Source organism: Triturus cristatus, chromosome 2_1, assembly GCF_964204655.1.
Source record: "Triturus cristatus chromosome 2_1, aTriCri1.1, whole genome shotgun sequence".
Classification (NCBI taxonomy): Eukaryota; Metazoa; Chordata; class Amphibia; order Caudata; family Salamandridae; genus Triturus; species Triturus cristatus.
Window position 1 is genome coordinate 1,129,002,307 of NC_140581.1, and position 18,674 is coordinate 1,129,020,980.

At 40.4% G+C, this 18,674-nt stretch overlaps 1 protein-coding gene across 5 annotated transcripts in view; it reads left to right on the forward strand.

Moving 5' to 3' along the window:
- Positions 1-17,620, forward strand: part of MAPK10 (mitogen-activated protein kinase 10) — a 948,252-nt gene extending 930,632 nt beyond the window's left edge. For 4 of the 5 annotated variants that reach the window (XM_085636553.1, XM_085636554.1, XM_085636551.1 and 1 more), the window contains exon 15: positions 6,089-17,620. In XM_085636553.1, the coding sequence (XP_085492679.1) occupies positions 6,089-6,231 (143 nt within the window). In that variant the 3' untranslated portion in view covers positions 6,232-17,620. Of the gene's footprint in view, positions 1-6,083 lie in introns of all 5 variants that reach the window. The other variant, XM_085636552.1, reaches the window with a different exon arrangement.
- The last annotated feature ends 1,054 nt before the right edge of the window (positions 17,621-18,674 follow it).

Here is an 18,674-nt window from a genome sequence, read left to right on the forward strand (position 1 = left end):
TTTCCACCAGCAAGCTCCCCTTCCTATTTCATAGGATTTTTAAAAAACAGAAAAACTGTTTGCAAGTCTGGGCTGCTCTGAGTTGTGTTTGTAAGCGAAGCGAATATTTTACCTTGGGAAATATGAGAGATGTTACATTATTGGTGTACACCATGTAAAGGCTCAATAATATAGTTATGTGTGTAACAATGTTTTTTTTTTGCATTTCTGTGCTAATTTTAATTTAGCTGTATAGTGAAATAATTGTCTTTTTTAACTTGGAAAGGGTTTTTTCTTTACAATCCATAAGCTATTTTTTTGTGAGAAAATGAATAGTGTCATATTTAGCCTGTGCCACAACCTAGAGTTAAAAAATGTTACATTTTAATGCCCGATTGGTAACCTCTTGTTTGCAGACACTAACCATGTGGTATGAAATCCAATACATCTCTCCTACTCTGAGTTTTAACTCACATTTAGGCATCATTAGTATTTGTCACATACTGAGTGGCAGCTGGGGATTTGTGAAAGTGGGAGGATGTAATACTCTCCCTGCATTCCAGCGAGTGAGCACTCCCAAATGCTAGAAGGGCTTAAGGGGTGGTGGGCTGTCCTTGCAAAAAAGTTTTGAAAAACATGGGGTCAAATGGTCTATATTAAAGTGCAATTTTCACTGAAATTTGCAAAATAATTGAAGGCTCTTAAAGAGCACCCATTAAGAATTGAAGTACTTTATTGGTGTGCTAATTGAGTGAAGGATGCCTCCACCGCTGCAGGGATTCCCAATGCAGGAGACACCAGGCAGGCCCAGGAGAGTAGGCACAATCACCGGAGTGGGGGCTAATTCCATGAAAAAGGGGTTGGAAGACCACTGAAAGCAATAATAGCCCCACTTGTGCAGGGGGTGGGCTTAGGACACATAAGAGAGAAAGGCCACCCCTGCATGAATGGGAGGCCATTACTCAAGGAGAGGGTGGGAGACTTGTCAAGGATAAGAGAAGGAAAACTTGCAAAAAACAGGTGGAGAAGCACAAGAAAAGACCAGCAAAGCAGACAAGTGGCAGCGAGCAGACAGAAGGGACAGAAAGCAAGGAGCAGACGATGCCAGCAGGCACGAAGGGGTTGAGGAAGATGAATTGCACAGTAGATGGAAGATATTTTTGGCTGTGGACATTCCGGACCCTGCATGGAAAAGAAGTGTGAGGGCATTGTGAATGCGCTGTATTGGGAGGACCAGGCTCACTGTCCAGTCCAGGGCAGGTGCTAGAAGTGTAAGGGTAACACCCACTGCAAGATGGGACAGCTCTTGGTACAGGGTCCCGATCAGAAGAGGGCAGAGTGGCATGAGTGCGACCCTCCTCTACTTGGTACAAATGTGGTTGACAGCGGATGGTTGACTTTGAGAGATGACAGAGGTCGCAAAGGCACTCAAGAAGCTATGGGGGGCATGAAAGAGAGTTTAGGGCCAGGGGGACGTACACTCAGCTAGTGAGGAATCCAGCACAGCTGTGGTGCACAGGATAAGCCTGGGGCAGTGGGAAGGTGGAATGGCACTCAGAAGTAAAGGAACAGTGAGCGGTGACGAGAAGATACATGGCAACATAGGAAGAAGATTAAGGAGGTATAGTAGAAGAAGATGTGGAGGAACAAGCAAGGACAGCCTATGAGTGGAAGAGGTGATTCAACAGAAGAGGCAGGGCATTAGATTATAAAGAAGATGAGAGTAGTACCAGTGATCATCTTCAGGGTCAGGATCAGATGAAGAATGAGGTGCTCAAGGCCAAGGAGGGTCAACAATGCTAGCCCAAAGAGAGCTGGGTGGAGCCAGGTCATAGCACCAGCCTAGCAGGAGAGCTGAAGAGAAGACAAAAGACATGGACTAGAGGCACTGGAGAAGGGAATGCAAGAGAAGGAGAAGTGTGGATACTGGCTGTGAGTATAGAAGAGGGTGGAGGAAAGAATCATAGAAAGAAGCAAGACAGAGCGAACGAATGAGAGGGAATATTTTGGAGGGAATGAGTGGGCGTAGAAGGCATGGGGAGAGCCTGGAGTTTGAGAAGTTCAAGACAGCAAGGTGGGAGTTGTGGGACACTTCCTTGAAAGAAGGCAGGGGGCAAAAGGAGGACCGGAAAGGCCTTGAGGAAGATGACTGGGTGGACAAGGGACTGAAGTGGTACATAGAAATCCAGAGACAGAAGTGTCAAAGGGATGCATGGAGTCTTTTTGGGGAATTCTTTCTGGTAGTGCTGGTTGTGGGGTGATTAGTTGAAGGACAAAAAAAGTGACTTATAGAGTGGACGATGAACAATGAAGCAGTGTTACACGTGATAAACAAAATGTCCACCAATAATGTTTACTTGCTTCAACTTCTCCAGGAGCGGGTGCTGTGTGCTTGAAATCGAATATGTTGTTGAGAGCACGAATTTACCAAGGTTGGACAACGGAATAACTGATGCGCTGTCTCATTCACAGTGGGTGACCTGGAGTGGTGTGGCCCGTAGACAGACAGAAAAGGGATCCTAGTGCAACCAGAAAAGTGGAGGATTGGTATGTGAGAGTGAGGTATCTGACAGAGAAGACACTGGCTGATTCAATGATGAGAACATACAGGATGGCATGAACAGAATTGTGGAGTAAAGAGCAAATAGGAAGTGTGGAAGGAGGGGTCTAGAAAAAAGGAGCAGAGCTATGATGAATTTTATGGTGAGCCAGGTGGAAAAGGGGTTGGCACCAGTGACCATTGTGGGAAGTTGGCCGGGATTGCCTTCTATTGCAAGTATTTTGGGGAGATATGAGCCGTGCAGGGGTGAGCTAGTGAGATGGATTTTGGAAGGTTGTTCTAGGGAATGGGGAAGAAGAGGTGATGAAAGGAGGCCAATCACTGCTAAGACATGAAGAAGGGTAATTCCAAGAGAGAGAGCTGCATGCCCCACCATTTGGGAATTTAGGTTATTCAGGGATATATTTTCAGTTGTGTTTTTTGGGACATTCTGAGTGTCTAAAGTGACAGGGTCAAGCAACTATAGTGACTTATTATGAGGAGATGTAAGGGTTGAGGATGCCTATTGTGTGTGAGGTTGAGAACATGTAAATCTGATCGGAAAGCAAAAGGGCGAGATGTACGGCTAGGCATATCTGGAGTGAAATAGATATGCCTTGTATAGTTGGAGAGCTATTTTATATAATTGAGGAGGTAGGGAGAATGGAGGTTGTTTGTGCATGAGCTAGGCATAGTGGTGTGGGAGAGGCAAGTAATGTCCAGAGTTTCTTTTAAGCTGATCCAAGCAACCTTGGATTTCTGGGTTGGAACAGCAATGGAAAGGTTCACATTTAGTTTAACAGAAGAGAGAAGAGAGGTTGAAGAGATGAGGGCAGATGGAGGTACATCAGTGTATGGGGTTTGTGAGACTGGGTGTATGACAATCAGAGTGACGGAGAAGAACAATGTTATATATTCCACAGGTGGCATGGTATAGAGCATTAGTAAGAAAAAGATTTGGATCTGTGGGCATTCCCTCATGAAATGGGTAGGAGAGCATGCAGGCAGACAGTGATATAGGATGCTAATGGGGTTACCAGTGGAAGAAGCGGTAGTGAGGTATTTGGGTATTGGAGGGGATGAGAAGGGGACAGTTGATGCCCATGCTGTGGGAAATGAGGGGAAAGTGGCACAGACTGGACATGGTGTTGATACACTTGGGCAGTGCTTTAAGTGGGCCGGGTCTTGCCAGTCCTGAGCACCAGCAGTTCTAAAAAGCAGGTCCTGAGACAGATCTCTACCGGGCTCTCCATTTTTGCCCTCACCATCAGGATGAAAAATGTAAACCTTAACTCTGCAGCAGTACCACCCTTCCCTGCCTCTGATGTAGCTTCAAATAGACTCGTTATAGTCCTTTCTTAGGCTCATTGTGTCAGAACTGAAGCATTTTCAATTGTATATACAATGAAGCCGTAGTTGGTGCTTATTTATCATATGCAACTAACAACCATTTACAAAGCCAATAGTCCTGGCTTGTTGTAGGTGTAATGTTACTTGTTGTATTATATATATGGATGCAATGACAGAAGCAGCAAAATACCAGCAGGGCAGCACACTATGCTAAGCACAGATTTTTAGCTTATGTGTCTTTAAGCCCCGCCCTTAATTACATCAACCACGCCCCATTGAGAGACCCTCCAGTTTTTTCATCTCACTTAAAGCCCTGCACTTGGGCAAAAACGGCTTGGTGCACTCCACAGGCACAGAATTAATAAAGATGATGGCCGAAATGAAGGGAAGGTGGGCATGAGCGTTTGTGTTCTAAATACATCGACTGCCCAGGAAAATATGGAGTGACACAAAAAAGCCTACAGCAATCAACATGACAAGGAAAGAGGTTAACAGGGATATTTTGGGGTACTGTATGGAGGAGAAGATTAAAGTTGTGAGCCACGAGAATATTATGTTTCTATGTCTGGTGTAATTCTGCCATGACGGGATTCATTTGTCGGTACTGGCCAACAGGATTTATTAGGGAAAATTGATGAACAAGGTGGAGAGCTTCATGCAGAATGGTCAGCTGGTGGGATACAGAAAGAACTCCTCTGGGGAGGGTTTGTCTGGTGGTGGAGAGAGGTTACAAAGAACAAAACTTGGGGGGCTGATGGAAGGAAAAGCATATTAGAGAAGAAAGAAGTAAAGAAAGGTATGTCGACAAGTAAGATTGGTCTCAAGGCAGGCAGGTTAGACAGAGAAGTGATACAAATTTAGGGAAAGATGAAGAGTTCAGAGGAACAAGGAGATCTAAATAAACTAAAATAAATGTTGGTTTGAAGTTATACTATTAAGAATAAGAGGGGTGGAGATTTGTAAGGGTGGAAAATGTTTAAACGGTGTGGGTAGGAGTAATAATTTTTTCTTAGTGCGTTGTTTAGATATTGTAAGAGTGTGTGACATAGCTGAAGGATGTGTGTATTGTGAGCCTAACTTGCTCCCACTTAAAGTGGCCTTTTCCACATATCAAGACGTGGTGTGAGACTGTTTCCTCTCCCAAACAGTAAACAGTAGGTAAGCAAACTTGTTGGAGGACATAAATAAGACTTCCTGTTTTACTTGTTCAGTGATTTTTACAGATAAATACTGAGAGAAAAACTTCTATTTTCTGTCTGTATTTATTTTTAAATGTGGATAAAAACGGAAATTGATTTGCTTTTTGAGTGATTCTAAATAGTCTCTGCCATGACTGTCAAAGCCAATGGCTGTGTGGATTGATACGTAAGGGGGTTAAAAAGAAAGACATTTTAGTAAAGAGGCTTAAATAGCAGTTGATATACACAAGTTTGATACTGAAATTTGCATACTGCCATATAAGTGCATTGATTTATCTTCTGCAGGTGTTTATATAATTGAATGCAGGCAGGCATTCAAGCATGAGTGCATATTCATTGGTTAAATAAATGTGGAAATATACTAGTTTCAGCTTCATTTTTTCACAAAACCCAAATTAAATATGGATAAATACAGAAAATATGAGCAAAAAATATATATGGATACATACAGACGTAAATGTAAAATAAATACCATAAAACAGGAAGCCCTAGACATAAAGGACTAAAGGGCTTTCTTCATTGAGTAAATTTTGTTTTGATGAAATGGGAGGTGCTTGTGTGTCTCTATTATGTAATTTAGTAGTCATGTGGTGATCCGCCTTGAATCACTCAGTAGGAAGTATACAGGATTCTTGCTAATTGTGTAACTTGTTAGAGTTATCTGCTGAGCTTTCTCTTTTGATGTATGGAACTGCCGGATTTCAGTTACCCTTTTTGCTACGATGTCCTGAGATTTTTTCCATGGCTACTGAGATGTCAACTCAGTAGCCTATTTGCTCCTGGAAAATGGCTAGAGATATGGCTAACACTGGTCCAATTGAGTTTATTTTGTCAAAATTAGTTAGAATTGTGACTATTTTAGAACACTCCAAAGATTAATTCCAGATTATTTATGTCACTGGAATGTTTAAGTTACACCAGTGTTTTGCTGTCAATGGAACGCATAGCTGACAGGATAAGCCTTGGGGAAGCGAATGGGTCCTTAGATTTAATCACTGTGCTGTTTATTTTCTCAGCACAGGTGCAGCAGTGAACAGCAGTGAGAGCCTCCCCCCGTCCTCATCTGTCAACGACATCTCCTCCATGTCCACCGACCAGACCCTCGCATCGGACACCGACAGCAGCCTGGAAGCGTCCGCGGGCCCCCTCGGTTGTTGCAGGTGACTAGCCGCCTGCCTGCGAAACCCCGCCTTCTTCAGCAGATAAACTGAGGAAACCCAGAAATAAAGAGAAACGCGCAATCAACAAAGGAAACAAGACACGACGAGAAAGTTCGAAATCCCTTTCAGCCTGCTTCTCTTACAGAGTTATGTAATGCGGCTAAGCGCAAAATGTATATTTAACTTATAGTTGCTCTGCTTTGGCCTTCTTCCGATGACGCTTACTGCAAGGAACTAGGGAATTAAAAAATCTCATTCCCCGAGGTGTCCAAAATGGCTGCCGAACCAGCAACAGGAAACCATTCTTTCTCATTGTGACATGACAAGGTGTGCAGTAGCCTCTCAGACCGCAGTGTGCATGTGATTGTGTCTATCTCCCCATCTCTGAAGCTGCTGCAGCTCATGTATGTATATTTTATCTGTCTGTCTGTCTGCCCCACCTTCCCGTCTGTCCTCCCGGAAGGAGATAGACATACACACATAAACACGCATGTACAATAGATGTAAACATGCAAACATACATGTAGATTACAGGACACATGACTGTACAGCATACACTTTATGTATATATATCGTATATAGTACAAAAATGGCCAATTTTGTGTGGAAGACGCGAATGCAGCTGTATTATAATGCAAGGTAATTTATTTATTAACTGTTGGGTTCATTTATTTATTTATTTATTATTTGTCAATAGGAAACTTTGTAAAAAAACATTTTAAAAGTGAACTTCAGGGGCCGGTTATGTCACATGCTAACGATATAGAGTCTTGGTATATGCCACTTGGGGAATAAAGTAGTCCAGTTCCACCGGGAGTGTCTGTGATGAGCTCCTATGGGGAACGTGCATGGCAGCTAATTAAATATCATTTGAATCATTTTTGTTTTTTGATTGTAGGCCAAGTTGAGAACCTCAGTTGAAAGCCAGGACAGGCCTTTTTAGCAGTTCATTCGTGAGTGGTAGGCTGGTGATGGGCTGAATAGAAGTTGAGCTACCATTGAGATGTCAGTGCACGCGACACATTGACAGGCTCATGCGACCGGGTCGTTCACTAAGTTATCCTTCACTCACGCCAGCTCAGTATTCGCTTTGGACACGCCACCTTGAATGTGGGATACAGCTTTTGTACACAATGTCCTGGGGTTTCGACAACCTGCTCAGAGCAAATTTTCACACATACATCTCAATCTGAAACCAGTCCCTGCCACCTTTCCCATCTCTCATCTCTTTAGATGTGTACCTTGTTAAACAGGAGTGGTCTAATCTCAAGTGTGGATTAGATATTCAGTTTTGTGTGGGAGCAGGGTGGCTGATTTTCTTCTGATGAAACTGCACCATAAATATCGGAATGCACTGATGAATAATTTCTTTCCCTATATGCATAAATCCCTTTTTGCGATGTTAAGGAAGTAAACAAGTAAGAACTGGTCAAGTTACTCATGAAGAACCTTGGCTAGAGAACTATATCACTTTCTAAAAGAATTTATCCCCGGCTTACCACTCTAGCATTATCGATTTAGGAAATAGAGAGATGTTTCTAGCAGTTTGTTCTAGAGAAAGTAGGTGACACTAGAATTGCTCAGTAGAACATTTGATTTCCTGAGCTTCTTTTAAGCAGATCCAACCCACCTTGGAAGTGGCAAAAAGTTACAGCTGTAGGAATTGATAGTCTTTTTATTTCGCAAGAAGGACATTATTTGTTCTGCATTCTACTGACCTAGTCATTTACAGAGGTCTATTTCTGTGGGTCATTGTGACCGAGGGATCGGTAGGTCCACGCTCATTGGTCTCAACGGTGTTATTAAAAACATTGTTGAAATGCACCCATTGCTTAGTGCCTGCAAATGTGTGCTGTTAGTTGCATGGAGATTACTATGCTCTGTTATGGACATACCTTTGATTTGGGACATATAATGTTGCAATACATAAAAGTGGTAAAATTGACAGGTCAATCCTGTAAATTATAGGCCTTCCGACTCCTTAGAAAGAGGATTTGTAATGGTGGCCATTCTGTGCCTTGAGGTTATTTTGTGGAGAATGTTTCTGAATGAAAGACACGTGGGATGTGGGATGTGCATTAGTTTGTTTGTCTTCTGTCTATGGTTCTTCAGGGTGGTGGTAAAAGATAAAGGTGGTGGGTCGAATGGTTGTCTCAAACAATGGCAACTGCTGTGGCTGCACTCCAGTCCATTTTGTTTTGCTCACAATGCCACCCACAGTGTTGACTAGTCATATGCAAATCAGACCTGCCAATCAAAAATTAGAAATTTCCAGTCGGAAATGCCAATCCGGGTCCCAATCTGAACTGGAAATACTTGACACATAGTTTAGTGGTACATCAAGCCAGAGCACAGGTACAGCGCAGTTCAATATTACATTGTGACGGTGTTCGCTTGATAAATCTGGATCTCAAATCTGGATCCATTCCTCAGGCACAGTTTGTTCTGCCATTTGTTTTTATAAATATTGTCCACTGCACTTGAGGATGGGAGTTTGCAGACATGCTCACAGTGCACTTGCTTATAGGAAACAAGTTATTTTTGGGGAATTTAAGACATGGGGCCTAATTCTCTAACACACACCCACACACACACACAGATACACACAGGCAAGCGCACACACATGAACACACTCTTTCTCTCTCTTTCTGGTGAGTCACCATTAGTTTCTTCTGGAGCTGTCTGACTTGTGTTTTTTGAAGTCCTAAGCATGGTCAAGGACATCTCTCATAGGTCACTGCTATATTGGTGAGTTCTCTCACAGTGAGCACATTGCTTTGCTGTGATATTTAATAGCAGATAGACAAGAACAAGCACAAAATGCAGTGCAGTGCAGGTCATGTTTAAAGGCATGTTATCATATTTGCCACTGATTGCATGTGTGTTCTAATATTTAATTTAGATTCACTAAATATTACCAGTTTTCTAACTTCATGTTTGCTATCTAAATTATCCTTCCACACTCCACGTCACCAGGCTGATCAACCTGATACCAAACAATTCAAAATGGTGGTCGTGTGTTGTCATATCCTGCATGTGGTCAGTGGTGGATTTCCTTGTACATGAACGTTATTAGGAAACAAAGCTGACACAAAACAAAAAGAAGGCTACCAAGGTACAACAACTAATTCCAACTGTTCCTTTTTTAAAGCATATTTGTGAACAATTTTCAAAAGAGGAGACATGCCATTCATTGTTTAGCATTTATCGGATTATCCTATTTTTATATTTCAAGTAACTATAGCTTTTTTCCAAAAAGCTGAGTTACAGCAGTACACAAGAAAGCAATAATATGCTCTGGTAGTGTCCATCATAGATATTTTCTATGAGGCGATAATGAACAGAGCCCTGTTGACAATGTGGTGCTGGTCTGTGAAGTTAGTGATTCACCTAAGCTAAAGCCATGCTACATCAATTGCAATAGACAGCAGCATCAAAATCACCCAGGTAAAATAACCATACAATGCTTGTGGAAACACATACAGGGAAGTTGAAAAGCGTTGTGGGTTCTAGACTGGGGGTCGGTGTGATTCAATGGAACTCCACTGCTGTGATACACTGACCATACAGTAGACTCAAGAGACATCTACCATACAAGTGCTGTGATTAAAACTTTGTTAAACAGATGCACAATGGTAACTAGTATATTTTAGGTACAAAGATGTTGAAGGCTATAGAATCACTTTGAGTTTGGCCAAAATATCCCAAACTGAACTTGTTTCCAGCTTTACAAGCTCAATAACGGGAGATCAAGAATAAAAGTAGCACCATAACAGTCAGACAACGTGTCTTGTACGGGCGTATAATAGCAATAAAGTCTTTCTATTATTTTTATTATCGTATGGATGAGTGACTATCAGGGCAAACCTTGGTCAGTTGACTTGTATACGGACCCTTCCTCAAAAGAAGTACGCGCTAACAGAAACCTGGTAACCTCTCTGTAACCTCACAGTCCTCATGAAAATGAACACATTTTTATTTATTTTTCCCTTGTTATCTTCCTTTTTGAGTATGCCACTGAATTGCTTTCCTTCCACAGGTTATGATTCATGAATGAATAGTAACTTTGAAAGAATCAGTTGTTGGAAACCTCCTAAGGGTACCACATCTTCTGACTAACTCAAAGAGACTTTGTCACTCATCTAGGAAAATTATAAAATTTCTCTGTGCCAATTAAGTCTTATCTTTTAATTTGGTAATATAGAAGATATCATTTTTCTTTACAAAATTGAGTTCAGAATATAGTTATGCCAGCATGTAACTATGTTTCAAATCACCTGGCAATAGTTGGTCTTTTCTGTATTCTAAATAATATCAGCCATATTTTTTTCAGAGTTAATCCTTTGCTAAGCCTAGTTGAGTCAGACAAAAGATGCAAGATCAGTTATAGAAAATTAGTCATGTCAGTGTTGGCCAATATACTGCAGTTACTTAAGCTTCAGTCCAAATTACTTTTCTACAAACAAAAAACAATGACTGTAAAATATTTTCTTGGTACAGACCTCTGTTTCAGTTCTGACAAAAGACAGTTAATTGTTGCAAGTCGGCACCCACATTTCCATCCCCAAATATGAAACATTAGGTAATAAACTGTGGTCTTTTTCAGTCATTTTTTTATTTTAGGCTTGGCAGGTCTGACATTGCTTGTGGGTTTATCTGGAAACGGAATATCAGCCATCTTGTGTTTGGGCAAAAATCTCCATTTAATCAACATTTCTTATAAGGGGATACCCTCCAATAGAGACGTTGTATCTCAATGGTACCTGCCTGGCATTTAGGTAGCCTCTAGTATGCAGTGAGTCAAATAAGAAAGTGATATTTAGGGTTGAGGTGTGAGGCATAGCTTGAGTCCTGTGGCATAGTGAGCATGGGACCCACATCTAGGCGTACCCTTCACATTTAAGACATTTAATGGAACAAATAGCGAAGTGGGATGTGGCAGTTATCTTTCACTCGCCAGCCGATAGAAGGTGGGTGGGACCTACCAGCACATAATACACTTTGCTGCAATGATGGGCTTGACTCCAATCAGCAGGCATCACCTACCTCACACTTCACTGCTGAATAAAGGTGCTGGATGGGCTTATTTATATGCAGTATTCCCCTTGCAAATGATTCATAAGCCCCCTGTTGGAGCTGGCAAAGAAAGCCTCATCAACATTGCATATTGTGCAGTGAAATGGCCTACACCCCTGAAGGTTTTATTTACCTAATGCTGGGCAATGCATACGGGGCATTAGTCGTTTTTCTTGAGGATCATTGGAATATGTATGTGGGATTCCTATGGAATCCATTCACCCTCAGCGATGGAATCGTGGAGGCCCCCTCTATTGGTGCAGACACTACTCTGCCCATCAGAGGCTCTTCTGTCAATGGTCAAGTTGACCGCCGGTGTGAGTCTCTGTGTGGATGGAAAAGCATGCCATTCAGACTTTTATCCTACCAGAAGCTGCAAAAAAAAATTACTTGCCAGACCATTAAAGCATGTAGGAAAGGGAACCAGTAGTTAAGGGCCATATCACATAAAAAGATCACTGAAAGTACTCATTCAAGAAAAACTCGCTGTTGCATTTCTTAAATATTTGAACTCGAGCATATTTGAATATTTGAACTCATTTTACCACCTTAGACAGTAGTAAATGTTTGTTTTTCACTGGAACTCCATAGGAATGTTCTGCTTTCAAAAGGTAATGCGACAGGAATGGTTGGCATCTCTAACAACAGAATACATCACGATGGCGTGACAAAGAGCAAAATAACTACCCAAAAAAGAAAATAGCTGGGTGCAACACCAAAAAGCATTCAAAGCAGAATAGTCCACAAAAAGTCACAGTACAAAACAACAGCAACACAGTGCATTGATGCATCACAAAAACACAACAGCTTCAAAACAACACAACAAATCACCACTACAGCAACATGCAACTCAACAAATGTGCACAAACATCCATCACCAATTACCACTTTCACAGATCTATTTTCATAATACAGTGGTAAAAGGTGTTTGCACCAAGAACTGCCTTACTTACTACCACAGACAATTATTAGCACCTGCCAAAAATGTTTTGTGATCCAGCTCAAAGTTATTTTGCCAATGATCTTACCATGTGCAAGCTGTAGCATTCATAATGTCTGCTCTGCATCTGAACACTTTAGAACATTTTACCCATGCCATGCTGGTGACTGTAAAATCTTAACGGAAGTTACAAAAATGATTAGATTGTTCAGATCAAGAGATCGTGAACAACAAATTCGAAATGGTATGAAACAGTTGGTACTGCCAAGTGGCAACATGTTTGTAAGATCAACGCATCCATTTGAGACCCACCGGAAAAACAAAGGAGCAATGTTAAATTTCTCAAAACATTCAATTGAAATCATTTATTGGTTAATGATTTTGTACAATCCCTGGTAATTCTGACGAACATTGTGAGTACAAAGGGTTCACTTGAGTTTAGCCATTTTTGTCTGCTAAATTAAGGTATTTTTTACTCTAACTGTACTGGTTATGTAAAAAATCATTGCTGAATATTTGGTACCATGTTTACAAAAATACAAAACTACATCAGTCTGCCACTGATGAGCTTTTGTTGCTTTAGTGCAGTGCACCTTCTTTCTTTAATTCAGAACATTTGTGCAAGATATGCCTTATAGTAAACTGAACCAGGATAAGTGCAGTCCCTTTAGAATACGCACGCGCCCTCTGTGGAATTATCTTGCTTATATTAATGGTACTCCGTCTTTAGTGTAGAGTCCTGCAGGATGCTGTAGGCCAAAATGGAGCTGAAACTTCTTCATTTTAATGATGGGTTATTTAATAAGGAAAAGGAGCTGTAATGGTTCAACCTCTTTATTTATCCACAGAACTCTGCATTTACCCAATTGTGCGAGTGGGACATATGGCCAGTATAAGTTAAACAACAACATAACCTCCCAAAACCACCAATAACATAGCGGCTATCCACCTTGCCATGTCAGTTCTATAATCAGTCTGAAGGTGCGCCTGCCTGTTGTACTGAATGATCAAGCTACAACTGTATGTTCACCGCTGCAAGGACATTAATATACTCATTAATGTCCTCAGTGTTGAAGACTAGTCCATTGGAGAGAGAAGTGGAGGCAGTTTATGGTCAAAACTGGAAGAGTCGTCAATGTCCATCTTTATTTCAAAGTATATTTGTGGTGATCAGTCTGTCACAATGAATGAACCTTAAATGTGACATTTGATACATGGAATTGAACATATTTTTGTATCATTCACTGTACTTATGGTTTCGCCACTTATTTTACTTCTTCATACGGGCAAAGAATCATCAAGATTTTAAGTCAATGTTGATGCATTACTAATTATATTTGGTTGTCAATGCTCAGTAGCGGGTGAATTAGATCGTACATGGTAAAGCCAAATATTTTGCTCATTGGTTACCATAGAAATAGGAGTTTTTTGGCAGAGCTGTACTTCTATTAGCCATACACCACAATGGTGGCATAAACTAGGTGCCCTCGTCGAGCTTGTGCATGACATTTTTTAACACTGTACCTCATGGAATGGCTAACATAGGCGTTGAAGATGGCTAATATTCTAATGTTGCCTTGCGGTAGGGAGGACCTTACACATATTGAACTATGTAAATGGCCGTGGTTTCATAACAATGTCAATTTGTCAGTATTTTTCCTATTGCTATCTCATACTTGTATTCTGACCATGAATCTGAAACTCTCCTAAGGAGAAATTAGATAAATGGAAAAATATTGGTACAGACACAAGGGTTAAAGTAGGCGAATGACTAAGGCCAGATTCACACGAAGGGCTTTAAAAAGTGAGAATTCTATTGCTATAGGTTTACAGGTTTGTATGGTGTGGAATAATGGCACAAATATTCCTGTAAATCTGCAAGATTCATACTTCTCAGGTTCACTCCGACTGGGAAAAGTGGACTCATGCTGATTTCTCAAAAGGCAGAAAATCTTCATGAATGAAGGATGATTTATTTTATTCCCTCCATGTGGAAAATACATTTCTTTGTGGAGATAAATCTTCCCCTGCTCTGCCGTCATACACAATATTACGATCTCTTCCCTGTGCCACTGTGGAAAGGCACCTACTTCTGACTTTGACAGGAATAGCTTTACTGGCATTTCCGGGACTAGGACTTAGCTGTAAAATATCTATTAACAACTACAAACATACATATGAGTTTTTGGGTCTTCACTGTTTTCTGTATGGTCAGTAAACACCCCCACAATATCCGCTTTCCCATCGCTAACTCTAAATTGTCAATTTTCCATTGCCCTGCATGGAAATTTTGATTGTAAAATTCTACAAATCATGATTCTATGAATCTGTATGTGGAATTTTCTATTGTACTTATATGTTTTGAATGGCTCAGCTACTTATGTACAGGCTATGCATTTATTTTTTCCATTGCCCTAAACCTAGAACTGTGGAATTAAATGTTGAATGCTAACCACATATCCGGCTGAGATAGATAACTACATTGTGACCCAGGTGCTAAGGTTGTGAAAATCTCAGGGCCCAGAGATCCCAGTGGATGGTTTTGTACTGATATTGCATGAGAATGGCATTGGACAAAACTTTGTAAAAAGTGACAGAAAGTCCTTAGTATTTAGTACAGATTGGTTTTCTTTGCAAGCAGTAAAACGGTACATACAGTAACAGTAGTAGCGATTATAAGAAAAACTACAGTTCACAAGAACTGGCAAAATCCTACAAAAATATTTAGACAAATGGATTCCACTATAGTTCACATGGTCAAATACAAATATTTCCACTGTCTAGGAATATGATTTAATCTGATGTGAAATATATAAATTGTGTGAGTAGCCAAAGTGGGGTGTCCTAGGTATAAGTTATGCAGCACCAAACAAAGAAAACAAACTTATTGATTGTAAAGCAGCAAGAAAAGAGAGAGCTTACTGACTTCAGCCTTATGTTATAGGATTCATATTAAGTGTTGGTTTTTATCAATCTCCCTTATCAGAACATTACAAATGTCATTATTATGCTGGCAGTCCCTCTTGCTCGCCAGGTGAAGTTGGAAGTCAAACTGAATCTTTCATCTATCATTACCATCATACATTATAGAGGTAGAGTTCAGAGTTCATTCAAGTACTTTAGTTATTGATGATGATTTAATGTGTGCTTTGTACAATATAGAACCAAGTTCACCAGAGATATTCATAGAAAAACATGCTAGATTAAATGAGCAAAGATTATATGCACCATAACTTTTTAGTTTTAGGAAGCAGTCCACTTTTGCTATACCTAAGCTTTTTCATTTATAGCCGCATTTGGGTAATGATTTTCTTCTTTATATGAGTTTTGCGGTACTTGCTTTTATTGCAAGACTGATCAAAATGAACTACCTGAAAAAAACATCATGCTATCCAGACTGATGATCGTTCAGCATGTCCAAAGTCCAATAGTCATATCTCATAGTGCTGCTCCTCATTATCCTTTCACCTAGGCCGAAGCCCTGCACGAGATCTGCTGACACGGAGGAGGGCTAGGAGCCACTCGTGGGCCATAGTTATCAGTTGATTAGCAAAATGCCATTCTCATACAGTCATAATACAGAACCTCCAGGGACTTGTACGGCCCAAAACATTGAACTCTCCTGTGGCCAATATTCTCCCAAGCATTCTGTGCCTGTGTCCACTATGGGCTGTTTATTTAAATATTTATTTTACTAGGCATTTCTATTACAAGCAATATTGACATTATGCATGTGGTTCACAAAACATTACCACTAGGGCCTGTTATATACTATATAATAAGTCTTACATGAAGTAACATTTAAGTTTTAATTTCAAGACTAATGATAAACAAAAATCCTACTTGAAGGCTAATCGACTGAGCTTTAGAAGTTGTGTTTTAAATACACGTAGGTGCCTGCTAGCATTGATAATCATGGCCAAAAGTGTAAATTGAATCTTCAGGAACAATGTTTTCTGGTTTGATGTACTATTTAAACACGTTTGTCATTTGTTTCAAGAAACTACATTCATTACCACACTATTTCAGATGCATACCCTTTCTCCTCCATATACGTCCCTGATTGATGATGTCACATTGGTGGAAAACGGACAGAACATTGTGGGAGACTCTAAACACCCAGCTCTTGAGTGCATAAAATAAACTTAATTGGGTAAGATCTGCAAACGGCCAATAAAGGCACTGGCCACTAGGGGATGCGTCCAAAAGCAGTCGAAACATCTGCCCAAAGAGTTGCAAATTGAGCGCCCGCCTGTGTTTTGCATTGAGGCACTGTAACTAGGAAATCTTCAGTCAAGGGTTCTCTAAAGAGAAGTTAAAATCACATTGTGTAGACATGACCCATGATCCAATTTAGAGTTGCCTTTGCGTGTTTCCTCTTTAAACAGTGATTTCATTCATATTGTAGGTAACAACACAAATTATCTTCTGCAGCATATATATTTGATTGTTGTTACAAGGTTTTGTTCCCTGCAAAATGAAATATTTCTTCTTATTTCTGGCTCTTCAATTGCACCACATCACCCAGGCGCTGTCCCTCCAACACGTTTATAGGTTGAGGATAACATCCATCTTCCTAGGAATGTACATTTTTCAGAAGAACAGGGTGTGAAACAATTCCTGAAAGTACATTAGTCAACTATGTACACGGGTTAGCATGCACTTTCAGGGAGACAACCTCATTCCGTGCTCAGCAAAGACAATGCTTCACCAAGCAGCCACACAGAGGCCTTGCGTTCTCCCCGTTGCCTCATTCATGAATGTGAAATTGACTTAATGTTGCAGAGGGAGAGATGGCCATGTTCTTTCTGGCAGCAATACCCAATCATAGTGGCTAAACAAATCAAATGCATATATTTTTATGTTTAAATAAGAAAAGGATAACATCCCAACAACTACCATTGCAAAAGGTGGCGAACTGATAATCTTGGGGAGTTTGAGGTATAGAGGAGGGGGAGGATTTTCAACTGCTTAGATTATGTGTAATACTCTTTGTGTAAAGAAAAATACAATATAATGACATTATTTCAAGATCAAATGGTCTTTTTTTATGTACTGTTTGTGAATCTTTTTTTTCCGGTGTAAGGATGAGATTAATGCCCGGTTCCACTGGAAACAGTGGTTTGTAACTATGACAGTTCTTTTTTCATCTCCAGAATCCAAACTTTTATGAAAAATGTAATCAGGTCAGAATGTGAGAGGAAGCAAATGATTCTCCCAACCTGAACTTATTATATTTTAAGAAAAATAGAAAAAAACCTGATCAAAACAAAGAAAAACAAACCAATCAAAAAGAATAAAAATAAGGCACTCAAGATTTTAAAAGTACTGTGTATGAATAAATACTATATGTATGTGATTGAAAATAAAAAGGAAATCTTTGGAATCAGAACATGTTAATGTCTGTTTTTGTGTTTCGTATATTACTTTCATTAGGCACTGTAAATGTATTCTACTACAGCAATCATCATCTCATGCCTATTATGACGGTGGGCTGTTGTAATGTGGGTCTTATGGCAGGAGGGCTGGTGGAATCCTGTGCATCATGGGTTTAGGGAATGAGGGTTTGTGGAATCCTGTATGTGTCAATAACACTGCTTGGGGTTCTGGGTGGTGACATCATGGGTTTCTATTACAGTTGATAAGGGCATTAGTGAGGTGTCTGACTTTGTGGACACCGGCTGTTCTCTGCTATTAAACTTGAAGATTACTTCAATAAGTGTTAAAAAACACCATGTGAATTGATGCGTGGTAGACAACTAAATTAGTTCCGTCTTGGTTGCATCAGAGTGAAACGAAATTGTTGTAAAAAGTCAAAATGACTACCATGGGTCAGAAGTTGATTGATGTCAATGATTGGGTCAAGATGAAAACTGGTTTTGTGAGTGGAGGTCTATCCATATTTTGTAGCCCATATAAACTAGTAGGAGAAAATTTAGTTACGTTGGAAAGACATGGAATTTGAGGAGGATTGCTTTGTTTCAGAAGGATGGGCAAGGTGTTGTCAAACCTATTGAGAAGGGGGAAAGGTGTTCTGGTTTGGTTGATGGATGATAATGATTTCAGGAGATCACCTGTGCATGACAGAAGGGAGGTCATGGATGCAGGTGGGAAAGGTGGCGGACACTAGTCTGCGAAGAGTCCGGGTGTGCAGTCCTCCTTGGTGGGATGATTATGTTTTTGTTTAGATAGTTCCTGTTCTAATTTTCGTCTAGCACTGTTGTCTTGTTCTGGAGACTAGATGATGTTGTACATTATACTTGGTTAATTGTGTAGGGTTTTGTACATGTTGTGTTGTTTGTTTGTTTTGTCATTGTTGGAAAGAAAGGCAGTGTGTTGTAGTGTGGGCTTATGGAAGAAGGGCTGGTGGAACCCTGTACCTGTCATGGGTTTAGGGAATGAGGGTTTGTGGAATGCTGTATATGTCATTA